Source organism: Ammospiza caudacuta, chromosome 6 (assembly GCF_027887145.1).
Source record: "Ammospiza caudacuta isolate bAmmCau1 chromosome 6, bAmmCau1.pri, whole genome shotgun sequence".
Lineage (NCBI taxonomy): Eukaryota > Metazoa > Chordata > Aves > Passeriformes > Passerellidae > Ammospiza > Ammospiza caudacuta.
Window position 1 is genome coordinate 14,037,957 of NC_080598.1, and position 23,812 is coordinate 14,061,768.

General features: G+C 38.8%; 1 protein-coding gene across 2 annotated transcripts; it reads right to left on the reverse strand.

The window, feature by feature from the left end:
• Nucleotides 1-466: 466 nt before the first annotated feature.
• On the reverse strand, nt 467-21,877 carry CTR9 (CTR9 homolog, Paf1/RNA polymerase II complex component). 2 transcript variants are annotated; one of them, XM_058806577.1, is made up of 25 exons: nt 21,638-21,877; nt 19,445-19,543; nt 18,471-18,710; nt 18,012-18,129; nt 17,343-17,432; nt 15,927-16,075; nt 13,492-13,599; nt 12,895-13,002; nt 12,536-12,772; nt 11,726-11,815; nt 11,494-11,622; nt 11,208-11,391; nt 10,561-10,649; nt 10,119-10,304; nt 9,855-9,942; nt 9,476-9,624; nt 7,328-7,444; nt 7,017-7,162; nt 5,543-5,614; nt 4,393-4,528; nt 3,811-3,957; nt 3,222-3,379; nt 2,806-2,902; nt 2,387-2,499; nt 467-1,532 (listed from the first exon to the last, which is right to left on the reverse strand). In XM_058806577.1, the coding sequence occupies exons 3-25, from the start codon at nt 18,606-18,608 to the stop codon at nt 1,121-1,123; spliced, it is 3,261 nt and encodes a 1,086-aa protein (XP_058662560.1). In that variant the 5' UTR covers nt 18,609-18,710; nt 19,445-19,543; nt 21,638-21,877; the 3' UTR covers nt 467-1,120. The 2 variants fall into 2 exon arrangements, with proteins under 2 accessions (XP_058662560.1, XP_058662559.1); XM_058806576.1 differs by lacking the exon at nt 21,638-21,877 and adding an exon at nt 21,310-21,425.
• Between the last annotated feature and the right edge of the window lie 1,935 nt (nt 21,878-23,812).

Here is a 23,812-nt window from a genome sequence, read left to right on the forward strand (position 1 = left end):
GAACAGCTCATGCTCACAACAAACCAGAAATAGCAGCATGGGAAACTTCACTTTCACTTAGTGCTTCAAGTGAACTATCAGTAGTGACAATCCAGGCTCCTAAAAACAAGGCAACATATTTAGGCCATACAATCTATTAGAATCGGTAGCAATACACTATCCAGACCTACAGAATCTTCTCTTAGCAAATGCTTGACATAGGAATTAATGACCAATGAAAAAGAGGAAAACATTTCCTTTTCAGAACCACAGAGAGAAATCCAATTTAGTCTACAGCACAGCAATTTTTCATTGTTATTCCTGAACACATTATGTGAAAGGACTTAGTTCCAAGCCATGTACTTACAATATAGGGAGGACCACTTCCTCCATAGAGATTCCAAATTCAACTTTTTCAGGTATTCTGCTTATACCTTCTAAGGAGTAAAATAAATCACTCCAAGCAAATAAGCAAGAACATTTTATTGTGACACTTGCAGCTTTACCTTTCTCAAGTAATACAGAGTTCTCCCAAATGTCTTTACCAGCCAATTTAAATATTTCATCTAAATCTGCATCACTAGTTTATAAAATTTCTCTAAGATCTGCACATTTTCAACTGATTTAACACAAAAACAGAAGCAAAAGAACAAACCCTTGAAAACATAAAAGAGCTGCATTGTGGCACATTTATTCTTTAACAGAAAGTAAGAAAAACTTCCCTACTGACCTTTACTCCGAGTGAGGAAAAAGATAAATATCCACAGCTCTTTGTTGCATCTGGTAGGATTTTAAGATCCATCTATGCATCTTTAATCACAGAACAAAGTTTCAGCCACACTGAACCACCTAAGGAGATTTTATGTTCCATAGTTTTTACATGCATTCCATCCTCGGTGTGCTGACTACAGGACAGAGATTCTGTGCACCTACAGTGGTTTAAATTTAAAAATACACCATAAGCCAACTCAGAGAAACATCCATCGGTAACTAATAGAAAGAATCACAAGAAGGTCTCACAACAGTTTACTAAAACATTAAGGTTCTTTAAATCACAGTTTTGAAGTATAAAAATTCTATCTTCCCTGTAACTGAGATGTATTTACATTAACTTTTTAAAAATAGGGTCTGTAATTCAGCTCTAATCGCTGTCATCCGAGCCCCCTTCAGAGCCCTCATCATTGGACGCCTCTGGCTCGGACTCATTGCCAGAAGCTCTGGCAGACCCCTCGTGGTCAGAGCCCCTCTCGGAGTCCCGGTCGGACTCGGCGCTGCGCGAAGCCGGCCGCGATTCGTTCTCGGAGCCGCCGGAGCCGCGGCTCCTCCCCGACTGCACGGACTCATTGTCCGACTGCTCCGACTCCGAGCGCCGCCTCTTCCTCGGGGACCGGTCGCTGTCAGATTCCTCCTCGGAGACGCGGGCGCCGGACCTGCGGGGGCTGCCGGCCTCGCTGCCCGACTTGTTCCTGTTATCGGAATCGCTGTCGGAAACAATGCGTTTGCTGTGCTGCTGCTCCCCCTCCTCAGAATCGCTGTTGCTATTCCTAGCGTGCCTGTGGGGAAAAGCAGAGGGAAAAAATGGTATTAAAAGGTGCTCCCTTTAGCTGATACATAAAGCAAGACACCAGGGTTTGGGTAATGCTAGTTGTGAAAAATGCCTATCATTTGTTTTTAAAATTTTAAAAGCTTAATAGTAATAAAATGGTTATAAAAACAGTAATACAATTAGAGTAATAATAATTTGGACAATTTGGATTAGGACAATATGAGTCAATACAGACAAAGAGTCACAGACGTCCGGGTACCTTTTTTTGGGCAGCATAAGCTCGAAAAAGGACACACGTTAACAGAGGATTAACCCTTAAAAGCAATAGCCTGTTGCATATTCATACACCTCATACATGATGCATAAATTCCATTCAAATACAGGATTCTGTCTGGTCATCCTCCGAATCCTAACAGTGCCTTTGAGGCGGGAAGAAGTTCCTTTCTTCTGATAAGAAGGCAATAAATTCTTTTTCTCTGAAAGATTTAGGTGTCCTGTGACTGCTATCTCACTGTGAGTCCTTCCTTTTAAACAAAGTATCTTACATAGCATAGTTTCTATTTTAACATTTTTTCTAACCTAAAACTATATTTAACACAGTACATAAGAGAATTAATACAGCATTACTTTCTAACACAACACATATAATATTCATTTTAATATTTACGAAAAGTCAATCATAAAATACATGCATTTTTCACACCAGTTTTAGAAAAATGAGTGGAATTAATTTGCGCTGGGAAGGGATGTTGTGAGTACAATGAAAAACTTCTCATTATCTTCATGTTATCTCATTAACACTGCATTTTCTCTTGAAGGCATGCATTGAAAAGTTCATACAAAGTTAATTAAGGTTCTTACCCATCATCAGCAATTTTGAGTTTGTCCTCATCAGAAGAATCATCACTTGATGAAATGATGGCTTTTGATTTGATCTTTCCTTTCATTGAAGGAGGCAGACGCTCTGGTTTGGGCTGTATAGGGGGAAAACAAAGAGTTGCTTGTTCATGTGGCACAGGGCCCAAATGTAGAAATACATTCAGAAAACCAGACAAGCCCTGAAAAAATTTTCCATTTACTATCACTTGATCCTAGATGGCTTTTCATCCTTGAAGCAGCAATAGCAACATGGGAGAAGGATAAAAATAAGCTCCAAGAGCAGTTGGCTTCAGGAGGTTTTGCTGTAATTTTCAACACTAATAAATCTCTCTTGACCAGGGTAATGCTGAACTCCAAATACATATTTAGAGAGTGATGCAGTTATTCAGGGTTTAACTTACAGCCTTTTTCTTCTCTGCTTTGGGTGGACGTCGCTTCTTAGGCCGTGGGCCATTTTCGTGTTCCTCATCATCACTCCCCTCTTCTGCCTTCTGGGGTCTTGAACAGAAACACATTTTATATGGCATAAAGCATAATATTGCAAAAAACCCTTAAAAAATACAAAAATACCAGTCTCAAGAAATGTCCAGAAATGTTCATCAAGTGTTACTCCTATTTCTTTTGCAGAGTGGTTGCTTAAGTCTTATAAAGTATAACGTGTTAGTAAAAAATAATCTTGTGACATCTTGATACGAGTTTGTTTTTAAATTGTTACAAAACACTGCAGAGAATTTACTTAAAAGCCCTACTATTGCTCAGGGAAGTCTAATATTAAATTGAAATTAATTAAAATTCAATTAATTAAAGTATCAGCTACCTCCTCCTCTTCTTCTTCTTTCTCTCACCCTCCTCTTCTTCCCCATCCTGTTCACTGCCACTGCCCTTCCTCTTCTTTTTCTTTCTAGAAATGGGCAGATCTTCATCACTGTCATCATTGACAAACTCATCAAACTCCCCTGCTCCTTTTTTGGAACGCTGTAAGAAACACAGACAACACAACCTATTATTCACATCCCAGTTACAAAGCTCCCAGGAAACACTTCAAAATGGAAATTTAGCTGAACATATTCTGGAAGAAATGAAAATACAGACCTTCTAGAGACAATGCAAAGTTAGCACCAGAGAGGTATAATTTAGAAACTGATTCAGAATTGGCACATAAGATAATCTTCTGTTATTTTTAACAATTGAACACATTTTAGTGATGCCACCATGCTCAGAACTTTTAAGTATTAGCTTCCAATTTTGACATTTTAGTATTAAACCTGTGCAATTTAACTCAGTAGAACCTAGGAGTTTGAAATTAAAAACCTGTGCTCCTGCAAGAGACTATATATCAGAAGGGGAAAATGAAGGATTTAAAAGAAATAAAAAACAAAAAAAGAGATTAAAACATTCTGTTCTACCCTGCCTCCACCGCCACCACGTTTTTTCTCCTTTGATCCTTCTACTTCACCAGTGAACATCAGAATATTCTTGGTCTTCTCCACATATTGAGCTCTTTGTTCCAGAAGTTTCTTCTGCTCTTCTTTTTCTCTCAGGCGCTTCTCTTCCTGAAACACCAAGGAAGCCAACCATTACCATTGTATTTGCACCCCACGGTGATTATAACAGCAGGCACAGAAATGATTTGCTGTCAGGAGACTGGAAAATTGCTTTTTGATGCTCTGTGTCACAGCAGAAGATGCACATGGCAAAAAAAAAGAAAAAGTTTTGTAAAAAAAGTTTTCTACAAAAAAGCCCATGGTAGAAAAGGTAAAAGGCTGATGGCAGAACTTCTAGCACATCTATTTTGTTTCATTTTACAATTAAATATTTCTGAGGCTATGGGGAAGAAAGAGCATCACCTTTTAGCCGCAATATTTTCAGCTGGCACTTCCTATGACTAAGAAAAACAGGTACTAGGTACCACCCCAGAGCAGCAGGAGCACATATTGTCAGTGTGTGCACTTATAAAATGCAATATACAGAATTTAGTGGGATGAAACCTGTTCTTTAAGCAGTTTCTGGCGAAGCAGCTCCTTCTCCTGCTCCTGCTTGGCACGCAGCTCCCTCTCCTCCTCATCCTGCTTACGTGCCCGAGCCACATGATACTGGGCCTGGCTCAGTAAGTCAGAGCACTGCCTGCAAAATCCAAGGTTCTCAGGTAAGGCAAGGTGGCAAACACAAAAAGAAATGCAGGCCCACATGATACTGGGCCTGGCTCAGTAAGTCAGAGCACTGCCTGCAAAATCAAGGTTCTCAGGTAAGGCAAGGTGGCAAACACAAAAAGAAATGCAGGCCCACATGATACTGGGCCTGGCTCAGTAAGTCAGAGCACTGCCTGCAAAATCCAAGGTTCTCAGGTAAGGCAAGGTGGCAAACACAAAAAGAAATGCTTTTATAAAGTGTCTGCATCACAACACACCATTCATATCCCCAGTGAACTAAAAAACCAGCTACTTGAAATAGCACAAAGAAGAGCAGTGCAGATTTTTGAGAAAATGAAAGCATTTTTAGTAAGCTAATTTATGTTCCATTGGATCACTTCACAACATATTGATTCACACTTCAAACATAGCCAATTCATATACAGAAAACCCACACATGAACATAAAAGGAAAAATGCCAACCAATTTGGAGAGCTTCAGAAGTATAGTTAATAAGAACCTGTATTTAATCCCAACAACCTAACAAATCTTTTTGGAAAGGTAGGGCAAAATTCAAGCTTTAGAAACCCCTTAGTGTGAGAGTTAAGGTTGCATAAACTGTCCAAGTCACACAAAACATTAAAGCAAGGTTCTTTCAACCACCTCTCAGCTGATGCCAAAATGACATTTTTTTAATATTGAAATTTTCTTCTCTCCACAAAGTGCTTCAATAATACCCATTCAGTGCAGGATGGCCAACACATGGTACTTGTATGGGGCTGTGGAAATCTTACAAGAATCTGCAGAAGTGAAACTCAGGAAAAGAATGAAACAGTAGTAGGGAGTGACCCTGCACTTGTGTTTCTATTGTTCTAACAAAATGACAGCTGAAATTGTGGAATCTAGTTTTAATACTTAAAAAAAAAAACCCAAAAACAGGACAAAAATATTCCCCTTAGAATCTGAATGAAGGACTTCTTTGTGGGTTGTTTTTGTTTTATTTTTTTACCTGGCTTCTGTAGCAGCAAGTGCCAAGTCAAATCTCATCTTATCACCTACTTTACTCAAGTAACTGAAGTACCTGGAGGAAATCACAAGAAACCAAAGTAAGCAAAGATAGCATTACTTACATATTTACTGCAATTCTGCCTTAAAACAAACCATTTACTCCTGAATTACAAACCTGTAGAACTCAACAGATGAGGAAATCCCACCAATTTCCCCTGTGCCAACATCTTTTGATACAGCACCTTTTAACAGTTAAAAAGTGCATTCAGAATACTCAAATCTAAAGCATTCTAAAACCACTCTGGAGAGGAAACATTCTAAAAAGAGTTCTGAGATTTCATATGCTGGCTCCTAGCAGTAAGTACATTGCTGACCCAAAAGATTGATTTATCTGTCACAGATTACATGCCTGAATTCAGCATAAGAGAAGGAAGGGAAACTTGTTTATCAAAAATCCTTTCAGAACAGCCTCCTTGACCTAGTGGAGAGGCCCTTGGGAATACAACAAACTTCCAAGTAAGATATGATGATCAGTGCTTTGAAAAGTTTCTCAAATTTAAAAGAAAATTACTTCTAACTTTCAAGATTGCCACCATTTCTTCCCATATACCCTCAGGCACATTCCAAATGAAGTGGTTTTGTGCTAGACTCAAATTCTTGGGTACATGAATATAAAAATTCCTTGCTTGAGGTCTAGACTATGGAGAGTATGTTCCAAAAATTGCAGTTAATAGGGAAAAATAAATTCATGCAACTTCTTCAAGACAACAAATAACAAGCTTCTAATTAAATTTAAGTCAGAACTTCCATCCTCAACGTAACAGCAGAGCTAGGAATGCACAAATCATGCACCAGCTACCCCTAGGAGAAGGATAAATGGTTGAAAGCTCTGTTCAAGGATGGTGACAACTGGATCAGATTAATCATACTGGTGTCTGCACAAAATTTTCTATTATTGTTTTTTAAACAGAACTAAAATATCTCAAATGCACTTAAGAAACTGTTTCTGTTCTTAAACTGTGACAGTATTTGGGTTTTACTTACCAAAAGGAGGGTGAAAATAATCTTTAGGGACTGCTAGTCATTAATTATACTTATGTAAGATAAACAGATTTGCTTTTAAGCCTTATAGTTGGCTTTGAAAGAAGTCATAAAACAGTATTCAAGTTGTAGAATAATTATCAACATCTTTTCAACTGTACATTTCTGGGAAGAAGAGCATCTTGGTCACAGCAAAAACAAAACTTTGAGAAACACATATTGGGACCTGGTCAAACAAAACTGGTTCTGGAACAAAATCTGAACACACAGTTTTGTCAGGCTCAATATTTTGTTTTCCTATTAGAAACTCTAGAATTACATAGTGCCTTGTAGAAGATGATTGCTCTTCTAACCAGATTTGTGCTCAATACTGCAAGTACACTGTAAGGGGACAACAACATGGATTATAAGGATTAAAACCAAACGATTTTTACCTGTGGGCGAGCTCCAGCTCTTTCACAGCATTAAGGACTTCCTTCAGATTGCTTTTTTCATCTTTCAGGACAGAGGTAGCAAGTCTTTGCAGCACTAAAGCCACATTAAACATGAGGACTGTATCACTTGGAGCCACATGCCTGGCCTGGAAAAACCACGTTTTTATGATAAGCTACAACGTGATACAGAAATGACATAAAGAGAATAAACACCATAATTTCAACCCCAGACCACCAAATTTAAAGAAACACAAATACACATCAACTAACAGTAATTTTATTCTGTGATCCATGATGTTCTAGATCCATACCTTTAACAAAGTTTGTTTGCATTCCTGTAATTTGCCACATTTGAACAGTGCCCGGGCCAAATATAACAACACTTCAGTGTTTTGATGCTTATAGAACTTTCTGAGGCAGTTTTCATACTGAAATAAAAGAAAAAAAATCAAAGTAAGAGGCAACAGTGGTTTGTTATTTTGGTTAGCAAACTCTAGTAAATGTTTCTAATCCCAAAAAGCATTACTGCTAATATGCCTTTTGTTTTTTAAAGAAGTGTGTTATGCTACATGGATGCCTCCCTTTCAGTGATCAGAACATTCTCCTATTCCATAGCAAGTACCTGATTTTTTCTAGAAAGTGGCTGCAGCCCAGAAGGCTCTGTAGGTCTTAGGTACAAAAGAATACTTTTTAAAGTAGCATTTACTGCAACAAAGTCCAACCAACATGACTCATTTGAAGATCACTCAAATATTCTCCACAGTATGTGGGGGGAATAAACAATCTATTTTCTTTATTCATATAATAAGATATTTTATAAATTGAAATATATCTATATACTAATTCTATATATCTAATGTAATTGGTTAAAAAAAAACTTCAGACTTTCCAGATAACTCAGCTTTGCTCTGTCCACCCAGCTGAGGAACTTACCCATGCCAAGGGATATCAGTTTCTCTAAAGTGTAAAAGATGACTTGTTACTATAACTTCTGTGGGTCTAGAATTAAAGGCTTAAAAGATAGCAAATATTATCATTTTCAGTAAAAAGCACCTTCTGTTTGACATACTCTTTTATCAAGGAACCCTTCACCCTCTCTAAGCCTCCAAAATAGGAAGGAATATAATGTAAGTTTTATTTGCAGCTCAAATACAGAAAAATTGCCCTGAACTGCAACACCTGAGGTTGTTACTCTTGGATCTCCCTGTGTGGTGAGCACCTTCAGCATCCAAGATTCTGTGTTTAGCTCAAGCCTGCCTCAGATTTGTATGCTTTAGGGTAGAGAACTCAGTAGGATAATTATCGTGGCTGCAGTAAGCTGGGCTAGCAATTTCAATTTGTCTCCCTTTGAGTCCAATATAATGTATTTCACACTGTGACTGCATAGCAAAACCCAGGGAACAATAAAACACTTCAGTAAACAAACACATTTCTAATAACACCTTTTCTTAAATAAATCAGCAAATTAGTAAAATATTTTTTCTCCCAAATCGATAGATGAAAGTGATACCCACTCCCCCACTGCAATTCACTGCTTAAGCAATTGCTAAAATGAGATTTTCATTAGGCTTTTTGTCAATAAAAATAGTCGAAGTGCTAAAAAAACAACAGACCCCATTCAAGCACAACAGAGTGAATGTGACTGTGTTGCCAAAGCTTGCTAACAATAGCTCACTGCAGGACAGTGACTACTGAGCTCCTGAGCATGTAAGAAAGGCCAGTAAACACTTCTTTATTAAGCATCACAAAAAGCTTCAGAATAGCTCTGAATGAAGTGTCTTTGAGCCTCAATAAGCATGCATCTTAAATGACACAAGTTTGTTCTTAGTTTCTGTCCTGTTCAACATATGCTGTGCTTTTAAGCTTATTTGTATGCTTTTCATCAACTAGTTGAGTCAATTTACTCAGAACAGGTTGACACTTGAACATTTACTTGCTTGGGCAGGTCAGGTTAAACTAGCTGACCTCAACAGCTTTCTTTCAACATGAATTATTTTGTGATTTTAACTGTGGTGAGTGAAATTACAGCCCAGTCAGCTTTTAGGATAACTCTTAAAGTATTTATGTGGTCATTTATAAGAACAAAAATGGGAATTGTTGCTATTTAAAAGAAAATCCCAGCAGCAAATTGTATTTACTTACTTTGGAAATATCTGCATGTAAATCACATACAGTAACTACACTGACTGAAACCACTCTGGCTAATAATTTATTCCACAACCAAAATTCTAACCCTGCTACCAAAAAAAAGTATAAAATATGGTAAGTGCTTTGTTACCCCATACCCACATTTGGCAGTCTGTTACTAAATCTAGACTGGACAGCCAACAGCTTGTTAGAAATAGGCCTAGAACTTGTTAAAACACTGCTCAGAAACTTTCCCAGCTGCCCTGACAACAGAGAGACATCTAGAAGTTATGTGAGCCAAGACAGGAGGTAATTCAATGTGGAGATGTTACCATCTGCACAGCACTGATGTACTGCTTCTGCTCCACGTAGATGTGTGCCAAATTCAGCCACACATCGCTGATGTCTGCTGTGGCCTCTCTCACTTGGGCAAAAACATCACGAGCTTCACGGAAATATCCTTTGTGTGCCAAGACAGCTCCTGAGGGGAGAGGAACATGGACAGTGTGAGCTTCCAGCTTCATGCACTGTGCACTCCTAGCACAGAAAATTCAATATACTTCAATAAAGTGCCCCTTCAAAAACTGACATAGCTGCCATTTCCTGGGCTCCACTGTACGGTGCTCAGGCCTTGAACAAACAATTCTCTAATAAAGCACGAAACTTAAGAATATGATCACCTCTGAAGCAAAACTAGAGTCTGATATTCACCTATGCCATTGGCAGCATACAAATTCTTTGGGTCATTCCTGAGGACTTGCTTGTAGATGGCTAATGCACGGTCTTGGTGACGTTTCTCCTGCAGAGAGAAATGCCCGAATTCATCACTCACTTCTAAAGTGGGGTATTAAAAGATCTACCCAGAGGTTTTATGGACTAGAAGATGCCAAACAGACAACAATAAGAGGCTCTGAATAGCTAACAACATACAAAAGATAAACAAACCCACACACAGGGCAGAGAGATGCCCATTACCTTTTCTCTGTCTCTTGTGGGCTGATGGAGAGTCTGTAACCAGACGTTGCCAAGAGCCAGCATGGAATAAGTATCATTTTGTGTGGAGGGCTGCTTCAATATTCTTTCAAATTTCTTCTGTCCTGGACCCCACTCTTGTTTAGCCAAGTGAAGATTGCCAATCAGAGACCAGGCATCTGGATGATCCTAAATAAAAATTCACTTTAAGTTACAAAAGCACTATTTTCCTTTGCAAGGGTTCTTTTTCAAGCATAAAGTGTTACTCTTTTTAAACATAATTCCATATTCAAAAGAACCCCAAACAAAACACAAGAGAGCAGATCTAGCAGCTCTCCTTCCTCTAGTTTAAACAAATTAAAAACACAAAAAAGAGGAAAATTAAATTTTAAGTTAACTTATTATTCAGAGTGTTTTAATGTTAAACACTTATAGGGGTACAAACCTGATTGATCTGAAGTGCCTCTTTAAACCAATCAGAAGCCTCATAAAAATTCCCTTTATCCCTGGCCATAGCTCCCAGGCGCAAGTAGCCTGAAAATAAAGATAGAAAATAAAATAAAGATCAGAGAACAGGTTAAAGTCATCTTGTACAAAGAAAATATTGTCCATGCATCAGCTAAGGACAGCAAACACTAAGGCACCTTTCATATTCTATTCACAAGAAATATGATGTGAAGAAGGAACTTGCACCCATGTAAGGCCAGAGAGAAACTGCAGGTTTTGAAGAATTAGAGTATTATGAATCTGTTAAATTTGCTTTATAAGTTAAGGACAACTGAAAAACTGCAAAGAAATCAGAATCCATCAGTTACATAGTTCTCCCTCCACTTTAAATAGCTCTCCCATCTCCACAAGCTTTGGGAAGGGTATCTGCAGGTGACAATGGAAAACAAGCAGGAAAAGGCTACAGATGAGGCTGGGGCATGATGAGTGCTGCAGCTTGTGGCAAACAGCACAGGCTACTCAGCCCCAATGCTACTGTGAAAACAAGGGAAGACAGACAGGAGGAGAGCAGAGGACACTGTCAACCAGAAGATTTTTTGGCATTATAAGGATATCTGTAGAACTGAAATACCAAATGTTTCTTACAATCAACGTAATTTGGATGTTCTCTCAAAATGTTTTTATAGAGCTTTTCAGCTTCGTGAAATTCACACATGGCCTCGTAGAGCCTGGCAAGGTTGTAGGATGTTGTCACAGAGATGGCATTGTAGTAATGCTCATCATGCTCAGCCTCTGCTTTGGCACGATCCAGCGACGCCAGGAAGTATTTCTGAAGCAGAGAGAAAAGAGCAATGAAGCACTCCAGAATGTCCTCAAAGAAAAACCTCAGTGTGACCAAGAAACACCATTCAAACTGTGAGTAACTGCATACCTTTGCCTCTCCCAGGTTTCCCAGCCTGAAGTGCAGGGCACCCACATTATTCAGGATCTCTGGAGGGACATCAGCCTGAACTTTCTCCTGCAGAATGCGTGTGGCTGTGCCATAGGCTGACAGAGCACCCTTTGGAAAGAAACAGAAAGTGGATGAAAGAAAGAAGAGAAAGAGCTCTACATGCTCTTATGAAAAGCACACACACAATTCACCAAGTGAGTATTAATAATACCTGTATATCAGTCTGTTCTAGAATTTGGGCTAGCTCAATCCATGCCTCTACATCATCAGGATATTGTTCCGTGACTTTCTTTAAATGCCCCTGAAAAACAGAAGATAATTATGCCACTTCAAAGACACACAGCCTGTTTAAAAAATGGAAATAAAAGCGAAGGCATTCACCTTAACACTAGAAAGATATACCATACTGCAGAAGCAAGCATCCTAAACATCTGTAATAAATCTGCATTAGTTTCCTTCCTTCATTATTCTATTCTTCTGTAGAACAGAACACCTGCTTCAAGTCTTAGAGAAACAAAGGCTATTACACCAACATAAAAAGCTAGAGAAATGTCTAACATTTCTTGCATTTATCTACCCAACATTAGATTTAAAATACCTTTCATTTAAAAAGGTATTCACTGTCCTTCACTGTCCTTCCAGATAAGCCCAGACAGGACAAGTGCTTTCTAGGTATCATCAGGTGATTTGCTCTCTTCAGGAAATCATGAGCTAACTTCCCATCTTCAGACAATTTTATATATATATGGAAAGAATTCTGCCCTTTTCATGTACCAAAGAGAGACATGAGGCTGGAGCTTCTCTAAATTCCTGGTCATGCTTTACCCAGAGCCCAGGGGAGTCTCAGTTCTGCCCAGAAGTTGTGACTCTTCACAGACAGGAAAACCCCTCATGAGAGCCCATATGAAATATTCCACATCCACAGCCACCTAACCCTGAGTTTTACTCAACTTAAGGAACAATCTGATTTCCAAGTTCTACTCTTGCAAATGAACACGATGCTGGTGGAAGGAAAACTCACCTTTGCAACGTCCCGTTTCTCCTGGTCTTCTGAAGCTGCATAAAGAGATCCAAGGATTTTCATAGTTTCATAATTGTTAGGGTAGGCTTTCAAGACTTTTTCAAAGCATTGTGAAGCATTCTCTTTGTCCCCTCGATAAATGTACATTTGACCCAATCCAAAAAACGGAAGTACAAAAGAAGATGAGGCAAACTGAGTGGCCTGGTAATAATACTGGAAAGCTTGATCATAATCTTCCTAATTAAAAGGAATTAAATGAAGAACAGTCAGTGTTTTTACAGGCAACCTTTGCATGAACTTTTATAACAGAGACTTTTTAAAAATGTGAGCTCAAAGGGGAGTTTTAAAAACTGCCCTACCTGCACATGAAAAGACCTTGCCAGCTGGTAACAGCTCTCTGCCTGCATTGCTTCCACTTCTGTGTTATGGAAAGCATGAAGAGCCAAGTGTTGTACTTTACCATAGTCCTGACAAAAAAAAAAAAATAGGAAGTTAAATGAAATTTGGAAGTCTTCACTTTATTTATGGTCAAGTGGTTTTATGATTTAAACATGGATAGCTGGAAAACATGACAAAGCTTTAGTCACAGCACTGACTAAATAACAATAGATTTAGTTTTAGCTGTTACTAATCTTTTCTATATTTCATGTTTTAAAGCATGGAAGAGTGAGGAGGGGAAAAACAAACCAACAAAAACTTCAGCCAACCAAAAATCCAATTCCAAACATCAAAAACCCAAAACCCCTTCAGGACACAAAGTTGATTTTGATTTAAGTACATGTACCTTGGTTTTCTTGAGAAAAGTTCATACAAAATTTAGGCCAAAAACCTCACACTTCTTTATCTAGATTAACAGATATTAGTCACCTGATGAAATGTATTTGAATCTAACACCAAAATTCTTATTGTTAAGAGGTTATCAAGCATTTAACTGTAAAATTTCAGTGATGTCTTACCTTCTTGAAAAAGAAGTGATTAGCCAAGTGATTCAACACCATTGGATTGCTGGGATCAATTGTGTAAGCCCTAGAGAGGAGTTGAACACCATTCTTGATGGAATCAGCCTAAATGAAACATTGACAGGTATCAGCAGCACCTCAGTATCTGTATCTTATTACCAGCTTCAAAACCATTCTTCAGTCTAGGCTGCTCAGGATTTCTGACAACACCATACTGAGCTCACAAAAAAAAAAAAAAAAGTAAATTCAGCTACAGGCTTTTCTTCCTGCAGCATATAGGTGGAAAATAGGAAATGAAGCACAGCAGGAATTTCTAGGAAAAAAAAAAAGCAAAACAACCCAAAAGACTTAGTGTTGATGTCCTTTGACATGTCACACTCACAGCCTGACAGCTTTCCTTCTTCTCCTTCTACTGTTCAGTGTCCCCAGTGCCAGCATGGTTTAGGTTTCAATGATTTACCCAATTCATTCAACAGTGCAATGAAGATATTTTCATGTTCAAATTCTAAACAACAACTTTAGACCTCATTTTAAAATCAGTGTGAGTTTCAGGTGTTTAAACAGAAATATCACTGCATCAACTTACTCTTTTCTAAAGAAGCTTTACACCTTAAAGAAAGCTTCCCACAGGTTAAAATGTAATTTACCTACAAGTTCAAATCTACAATTGATAAAATAATTGTTCTTTGTTTAGGACAACTATGAAATCTCTATCACAAGCATGTCAGCTTAATGTGCACTTATTTCTGAAGAGAAACACCAAAAATGCTATCAAGAAATCATCTAACAGCTGTGCTTTACTTTGTAATAATGATGAGAAGAAAGCTGTGTTTTTGAACGGATTAAGTTTTAAGAGGTTAAAACATAACATGAAAGCAGCTAAAAAATCAATTTCAGTTTGAACAGGTGCAGTCTTTCCAAACCTAGCATAATAATACACCTGGATAAGGAGATATTGAATATTTCCTGCCTTCATTTTCAAATGTTAATGTGGTTTATAATCCCACTGTGCATTTGCCCAAGTTTTCCAATACCTTGAGTCTCATGTCCAACTCATGAACCCAATCCAGTAGATGGGTAGAGATCCTAAAGCTCTAAGTGCTTTCATTTAAGAAAAACAGATCAGACAGACCTCAATGAGAGCACAGTGTAATCTCAACCCTGATCTGACATCATAACATCTTCTAGGAGGAAGAAATATTGGAAATATCTAAGCACAAAAAAGATACCAATTAATATGATATTCAGAGAGGCTCTTTTCCTCAGAGTGCTCTCCCTTCTCGGTGTCAACTCTTCAGTATTACACTAACTTTTACTACAAAATTGTGAGAACAGTTTGAAGTAAAACACAGGTGATATATTTCTTAGAAAGAACACAAAACATCTTTGAGTGGCTCAGCTTTTAATCACAGCTTTTTGAATCTTCAGGTGAGTGAGCTCATCCCTTGACTTCAGTCAAAAGATCTTCGGGAAAAGGTAAAGATACCAAATATTATCAATTTCTCATCTGTGGAATTTATTAAAATTTGACTCTCGAGTATTTTTGGTTCTTTCTGTAGTTTTATGAAAAAACCTCTTACAATCACTCTCTTTTTTAGTTTCTTCATGGAAGTAATAACAGGGGATTTTTTCCCCTCACAAAGCAGTAAACCAAGAAATTTTCAGACATTCTGTGCTAACAAAAGATCTTTCTGTAGAAAGAAGTAGTATAGTTCTATAGAATAGTATAGTGCTATTGAACCATAGAAAGCAGCACACTAAATTTTAGCCACATACAATTATGTAACAATATTATTTTTTTAAAAAACACTCAAGGGTCACATCCTCCAGTAATAATATATCTGAGATGGTTAATCATGCTAAGGATGTTATGATTCCAACTAAGCTATATCTGCATGTATTTTTCTAGTGATACAATACCTAGAAAGGTGGATCACTACTTAATTGTACTTTTATCAGCCCAGTTAAAATTTCTTCTTGCCTACTCTTTGGTTTACCATGCAGCATGCATGCCTGAATGTAACTTTGAATCTTGATTGGAAATTTGTTCTTAACTCCTAAACTTCTAAAAAAATTGTTCTAACCTCCTGGGAATATGTCTTTTACCTTAACTTTCCTTCACATATCTCACCATGGAGTTTTATTATTTTTAATGAAACAGTTAACCTAGCACTGTTTTTCTGTACCTAACCCTTCAATAAATAACAGAATTGAAGACTTTTAGCAACAGAAGAAAGCTATTCAGAATGTGCTGCTCACATCACAAGCACATACCTATAATATCATTCAATTGTAGCACAGATTTAAAATTATTCAACCACAGAAGTTATTACCCATTTCAAAACTGAACTATCTTAGAAAGGATGAAAAATTTGCTTTTTTTAGCTAAAAGAAAGTGAACTGAGCATGGATTCCTGCTAAGCCAGACCCACCTCCTTATTATTGAGCTCCAGAACAGCCAGTCCAACCAAGGCCCCGACACACTTGGAATTGAGCTCCAGAGCCCTGCTGAAGGCCAGGCGAGCTTTCTCCAGCTTGTTCAGCTTCACGAAGCAGTGACCCATTCCCAAGCGAACCTCGGCTAGAGAACAGGACACCACTCACAATCCCAAAGTTTCAACTTTGTGCCTTTTTTTTTCACAACCGGGAGCAAAAGCAGAGCTTTTCATAGTTCCTTAAAGGCTGTAAAGCCATCTAACAATTTGCTGGTTTTTTAAGGCAGCAGCCCATACTTGGCTGGCCACAAAATGAACTTGAACATATTAGTAAGACTTTATTTCTTGATAAATCCCAGAACACTGATCTATTTCCCACAGACTCCAATGCCAAACAAATAAAAAATTACTTTTATGGGAATGTATTAAAAAATAATAGAGAAAAGCATTAAAAAATTGCCAGATGGAAGGGCTGGACATAACTTAGGCAAGTTAAGTTCAGCCCAAACTAGCAGGTCTTCAGAAAACACAGATGAAAAACAAGTTAGCTAGCATTTCTCCTCAAATGATCAACTGATTCACATGCTGTTTATCATCCTCCAGCTTCCATGACCAAATACAGATGGGCTAATACAGAAAATTCGTATCATAGTGCTCTTTCAGACTACTTGTGATAAAAGAGTATAGAGAATTTATAAACAGCAGTTTCAAACCTGTGTCCATTAGAAAAAGGGGAGCAAAGGAAAGATGTTTGTTGAAAACTAAGACTTTTGTAGCAATCAATCTTATGGTAAAGCAGACCACAGAACACACATTAACTTTGCAATAAACCTTTTCTCAGACAGGTTATGGCAGTCTATCACATCTCTCAAGAGACTTTCAAGTATTTAGGACCCTAATGTAAATACCTCAAGTTAATGTATCTAAATGCCATGTATCACTTTTACAGCCATTAAAATCACTTTCCCAGATTTTTGCATAAAGAAAATAATATAAAACCAGGAAAACTCACATCATACACTCTAAGCAGAATTTTGAATTTTATGTCTTGTTTCATTATTGTTATTTCTGAAGCCTTATTCCAAGAGCTTACTGATAAAGAAATTCTGCAAGAGACTTGAATGGTTCCCTCCCTCTCCATACAACTTTAATTTCTCTTATATGCAAAATCCCATTTTCCAATACCTCTTTAAAGGGTAATACTCCAAAAAGAACAGGATTTTCCTAAACACAACTTCCTTCTCTAAGTATTAAGAAATACTTCAGTCAGTGAATGCCTAAATCCCTCTGTAATGAGGGCTGGGATTCTTTGGACAGATATAGACCACAAAAATGCCCTTTGAATTTGAATTAGGAAGACCTGAGTTAGTTTGCAAGTACAGCAAATACCTCCAGTAGCAAATATTGTCTTACCTGGGCAGCCTGGATTGGTACGCAGTGCCTTCTTGTAGTAGGCAAGGGCTCCTCTATAATCCTTCTTGTTGAAAGAAATGCATGCCTTACCTGTTAGAACATACCAGGAATAAAACAAAGATTATAAACCAGAAATTCAAGTATTATTTGGTTAACTTGTGCTGTGCCCATTTTCAAAAGATACAGTTAAAAACTAACAGAAAATTCAGATGACCATTTTTCTTACCTTTGATGATGTCAAGTGTATGAACAAAGCAAACATGAAAACACATTAAATTTACATTTTCATATTTTTCTGCAGAAACCTAATTCCTTATTGGTCCAGAGGAAAGATACTTACTGAGGCTAGTAAACAACTTAAATTACAAGTGTACAGTCTGTTGACACCTCACAAGTGGTAACTTCACCTTTAACAGAGTGTCCAGCTTCATTGCCACCACCAGGGAAGCATAAATAGCTGGACTGGATGGATGCCCATGGGTCTCAGAAGATGCCAGTTAGCACTGCATTTTTCCTAGCTCTTCCACCTATGTGTACTCCCCAAATTTGAATTAGTCTCTGCCATGTGTGTCTCAATCACATTCTCTCTACACACACCCTCTTAAGCACATAATTCATTCCAAAACTCAACCAAAGAGCAGGCTTTTACAAATATCCATAAACTCATACCGAGTAGGGCAGGAATATTATTTGGAGACTGGTTAAGCACGAAGTGGAACTGTGCATCAGCTTGGTCCATCTTATCACCTTCAAGCAGGCAAAAGCAGGCTCTTCCCAACAAGTGATTCTAGACAAGGGAAAGAAAATGCAATACATTTATCTTTGTAAAATACGAAGTTTGGACTATGTGAAAGATTAACTATTAAATTATTTCTCTTACATTCATCAAGCAAGAGAATACCAATTCTTTCTTCCCAATCTCCAAATCTGACTGAAGTAGCTCTATCAGGTGTGCCAGGCTAGATAGAATTATCCCTGGTGGCACCACATATATTTCAAGTACAAGTTTTGCTTACGTATGACTTTAAAGCCTGGGCAGTTCCTAGCTTCCCTTTGGTGAACTAATATTTTTTTTCTTTACAATCACTAATTTACAAAAGCATTTTTTTGATCAGATATCTGTTTTACCTGATCGTACATGATGATTTTGTCAGCCATAGTGTACAGCAGGGTGGCCTGGGTGATGAGCTCCTTCTTGTTGTCTTTGTTCTTCTCCTTCCGAGCCTGCTGTACATAGTAGGCTGCCAGGGTGTCCAGGCATGTCATCTGGTCCTTCTCGTGGTCTCTGTAGTCCAGGTTGCCATCGATGCGGGCGGCCTCCAGCAGCTTCACAAAGTCTTCTGTTTTGCCTTGCTTGTAATACTCCAGCTACAAAACACAGTTTGAACAGACACCACCACTCCAGTGAGTACAGAACACACCAAGCTGATGCTTTAGGTATCACAGACTCTTTCTCTAGGATGTAGGGATACAGCAGAAATAAATGTAGAGAAAGGTTTTCTGATAATGCCAAATATTTTTCTGTGCTAGAATCATTGGATGGCCTGGGATGGAAGGGACCTTGAAGATAATCTCGTTCCAACCGCCCAGCCATGGGCAGGGACACTCTCCTGATGCTCAAAGGCCCATCCAACCTGGCCTTGAACACTCCCAGGGATGGGGTATCCACAACTTCTAAGGGCAACCTGTGCCAGTGCCTCACCACCTTAAAACAGCTTTTTGAGCTGTTTATAAGTGAAGAATCCACTGCTCTTCCTCTTCTGACATTTTGACATTTAACCATACTTTCCACAGTATAGATATTGCCCCCTCCTTTTTTATGAAGCACGTAATCAAAGGCACAAACCAGGAAAATTATGGATTGAGGGGGGGGAAACATAGAAAGCAACCCTCAAGAGGCACTGTTTCATGAAAAAGAGATTAAATTAAAATTCTAATATGCATGTGTCAATCAGAAACATCTGGCCTATGATCAAAGACTGAAAGACCCCATAAAGTACCTGTCTGGAACTCAGTTATCACTCCGAAGAGTATGGAACTAGAAATCATGATGTGATTATGTGAATACAATATTTAAATACACAATTTGTATCCATACTGACCGCTAGGGCAATCCATATGTGCAGCTGGGTGTGCTCCTGTTTCAGAATACTTATAACTTCATCACCCTCGGGCAACTGATCAAAGTCAAGCTCAATAACCTAGAACCAAACAACACAGATCATCTTTTCACAAAGCATTAAAAACATTGTCTATCATTCAGTTGAAAGGAAACTGGACCTGTCAGAGCACAAAACATAATAAGTATTTGTGTTTAAACAAGGTTATGGACAAAGGAAGGAGAGACAATATATTGCATTCTGTACAAGATAAAAGCAATGGCCTCTCTTCAGAGAAAAGACAAACCAATGTTTGGGATACAAGTGAGGGAGAACAAGCAGAGATCCTAATTCAACTTCTTTCACTATGGACCTCATGCTCAGAATCAGCTAATAACCAACTTGACTGCACACTGCTGACTTTCCAAAACTTTCCCTACAGGTAATATAGAGATCTAGCTCAGAGACAAAACCTTCCAAGTCATCTGGTGTCAGAAAATCAATACCTAAAACTCAGATTCCTGAAATTTTGTAAAATCATCTCTATGCCCTAGAAAATTAAGAGACTACTGAAGCAGCTGAATTTCTGAATATTCACAACTGTAGATATGACCAGCAAATGACATCAAGAACTCTTCATCATTCAGGCATTGTTTTGTGAGTATTAGTCTCCTGTGTTGATCTAATCTTCTGATATTATAAAATGAGGAAAAAGGAACAGGTACTCCCCAGATGGGATATTTGGGAACACAATTTAACTGCTTATGAGTCCACCTTACTCAGCCATGCTGCCTTTAATAATTAGTCATCTGAGTTACAAGTTAATTTTACAGCAAGAAAGAAGTTGTTGTACTCTGATTACCAATGCTGGGGCTCCTCTATAGGCTGAATTAGAGCAATCCAGTTTATAAAACCTAGTTTTGACTATACAAGACTTTAGAATACCAGCAAAAATATTTCTGTTTAACTTTTACTGATTTTAGTTCATTTTGCATAGCACCTCTTGTTTGATAGATAATGGCCTTCATCCATCAACTAAAATAGTTATGAATGAGATATAGGTATTACTAACACAATAAATAAATATGGAAGTAAAAGAGAGCAGGGGTGACTAGAGAGGTATTTTATTGTATTCCCTAGTGATCAACTCAGAATTTTGGGATCCAAGTAGTCCTAGCCTGAACAGCAGCACCAAGATCACAATTCATGTTGACACCCCAGACAGACATTTCTGTCACAGAAGAAAATGCCCTTAAACATGTAAACACTACAGAATAAAGTGATTTTGTGAGACTTAAAACCTCAATGGCAGCCATACAGAAATTTGTTTCCGTATATATATTTGTGCATATATGAATGTCTCTGTGGACATGTATGTATGTATGATATGTGTATGTATACAAAATAGTAGAGATACAGATATTCACAGAGAATATTCTTCAACCTGTAAGCATTATGTTGCAACACCATATTTAACTACACTATTAACTTAGTATCTGTCATGGAATGATTTAACGTCAAACTTTGTTACACGCTGCATATCTCCACGCACTCCTCCTGAACCTAACCTTGGCTTGTGACAGCGTACCTTAAATAAAGAAAAGTTAAACTAAGTTTTTAGCTCCACGGTGAAATAAGTTTACAGAGAGGGTCCTCTGCCCTGGCTGTGTCCTTGCGCCGCTTGAGGAGCACCAAGAGCCCCTGACACAGCAAAGCGCGGCGCGACCGTGGCCGGACACGCACCTGCGACCCCGCCACGGGGGCTGCGAGCGACACCCGCGCCCCGAGCCCGGGGCACAACCACGGGCGGCAGCGGCGACCGCCCGCGCCCCGGCACGGATCGCCCTCCCTCCCCGCGCCCGACTCGCCTCGTCGGTGTCCCGGAGAGGGATCTCGATGGAGCCCCGCGACATCTTGGCGACAGCGCTGCCGGAGCCGCCACTCGCTGGGCCGGGGCCGCCGCGCGCACTTCCCCTCACGGCAGAGCCCGACCCGGACGTGCTCGGGAACGGGGCGGAGCGGGCCGGGCCCGGCCCCGGGGCGGTGCGAGGGCGGTACGAGGGCGGTGCCTGCTCGCTCTAAACCCCGTCACACGCCCGTCCCTAGGAATTGGTGTATCTACACCTATGGATCACCGAAAGGCGATGCTGGGTGTCTGTGCGTACACGCACCCAGCGGTAAATGGAGCAGGTTTACCTGGGGAAAGCTCCCTGGGCTGTGGGGCACGGCTCCCTCAGGCGGCGCCTCTCCTCACGGCGTCTCAAAAGCGTCAAAAGATTTCCAAATAAACGCGTTAAAACGTGCGGGTTTTCCCCATCTTCGTGTAAATCCAAATGTACATTATCCGACTAGCTCAGCTGGTGTAATATTTTGAAGCGTATTTACAATTTTTCAGCCTCAGCTGGGCCAACTATATTGTAGTTAGGTGAATGTTTTTAATGGGAAATACGGAATTTGGTAACATTTGAGCCCGGTCTGTGTGAGGGACTCAGCCTCACGGAGGTGCAAAGTTAAGAAGGAATTCCACAATTGGGCTCCCAAACTGTGTTTTTCTAATTATGATGGCAGATACATTGCATATTTGGATCAAACACAGCAATCACCGTAACCTATGATCCATCTTGGTTATTTTTATAGTTGTACCTAGGGGAAAAAAGGGTAGTAAGACTAAAAGATCCTCAGTCACATTTCTACAGACATTATTAAAAAAACCCCCAACCTCCAATGTTATTTACACAGCCTGTTAAACCCTCGTGCTAACTTGATTTTGTTTTACAGCTAATCGTCCACAGAATACAAAACTTTGAATTAATTGATAGTCACAACTATAAGGCATTGAGTTAATTTTATTTTAAAAATAAGCATGAATTATTATAATCCTATATATTACAGAGGTAATGACTAGATGACTTGCAGTGTCACCTGTTTTGTGAAGCTGAAGTAAATAGCATTTTTTGATTACTTAACATTTGGAATGTGACCATCTGATTTTTCTTCATGCACTAATTATTCTGAAGTGAGTTACCTGCTCCAATGCATTTACCAAATATTTCTTCTACTCTTTGAGTAGATGTCTTCCATAAATACCTATTTTAGAGAAATGTGGCAGGAAAGCAGAGTGATGTTGAAATTTATGGGAATGTGTATTTTTTGCACTAAGAACATGCTAGAACCAATGTTATGCAGAGCCGGCTGCTAATTAATAGAGTTCCAAAGCCTTCTTTTCTGATTTATAAGCTAATTTTCCAGAAATAAAATACTTTTTAGATATTTTAGTTAATGCTGAAGCTCTTTGGATTGAAAAGACAGCCTGTTCCTGAGGTATTTGTTCACCAGTGGCTGTAGAAAACTAGATTTTCTCATGGACAGAAAATTAGTTTTAATGAAAGATTTTATAGGGTCAGACCTTAAGAATATTAAGTCAAAGTTAAGGAGGGAAAACAATTCTTGCTCCTTGGTACAAACCTACTACACACATTTTAAATAGCTTAAAATTTTATTGCTATGCTATTGACTTTTATATTTTTTGAATCAGGAAGACTCCTTTCTATATACACTCATAATAATAAATCATTGTTGGCTATGTAGCATCTCTTTAGTGTGTAAACTATTGCTCTAGTGAAAACAGCTGCTTTTTTTCACTTTACGAGTGCTTAGGGACATTTCAAGAAAAGAGGCTTGTTTTATCCTGCTGTCTTTTGTTTTTATTTCATTGGATTTTATTACTGGGGAAACTGAATTTACTACTTTTAAACTTGGATTGTTAAGAAAATCTTATTAAACAAGAAAAACTGATCTAACAAAAGTAAGATACAGCAAATTGAACTTTCACTTGTGATATATGTTACAGACAGTAAAAAAAACCAACCTCTGGAAACTTCATTATTATATGGAATTATAAACCTTTTTTAAGGATGAAAACTAAGCTTAATGAAAGTACTTTAGTAGCAGTATAAAAAAAGACCTCTACCTACCTAACCACCTCTCTTTGCAAGCAAATTACCATTTGTGCTTGAGGTGCATGTCCTTAAATAAATGATCCCCAATGAGAACCAGCTGGGTGTGGGCACACAGGTTGTGGGAAGTGGGAGTGGGGCTGTGCCTGAGCCCCATCCCCAGTGGGCTGCAGCTGTGAAAGGCAGGTGAGCAGTGTGGGAGGTGCTGAGGGGTTACTGACCAATCACCAAAGGGAGCAGAGGGCTCACAGGTGCAGTGCATCAGCAATAAGGAGTATTAAAATGTTGGGCTAAAGAACAAGAAGGGCAGAGGCTTGCAGCCTCCTGAGGTGAGGTTTGTCTGTATGGGCTGACCCTTGAAGGCTTCTGATATGGCAAGGTGTTACTGTGTATGGGTTGGAGCTTTCTGAAATTG

Excerpts from the sequence above, each read along its gene's own strand:
- CTR9 (XM_058806576.1), bottom strand. The coding sequence starts at position 21,354 with ATGTCGCGGGGCTCCATCGAGATCCCTCTCCGGGACACCGACGAG. Across the intron at positions 16,076-17,342 it reads TACCAATCCAGGCTGCCCAG|CCGAGGTTCGCTTGGGAATG; the intron begins GTAAGACAATAT and ends CCTGTTCTCTAG. Across the intron at positions 4,529-5,542 it reads CTTGCTGCTACAGAAGCCAG|GCAGTGCTCTGACTTACTGA; the intron begins GTAAAAAAATAA and ends TGGATTTTGCAG.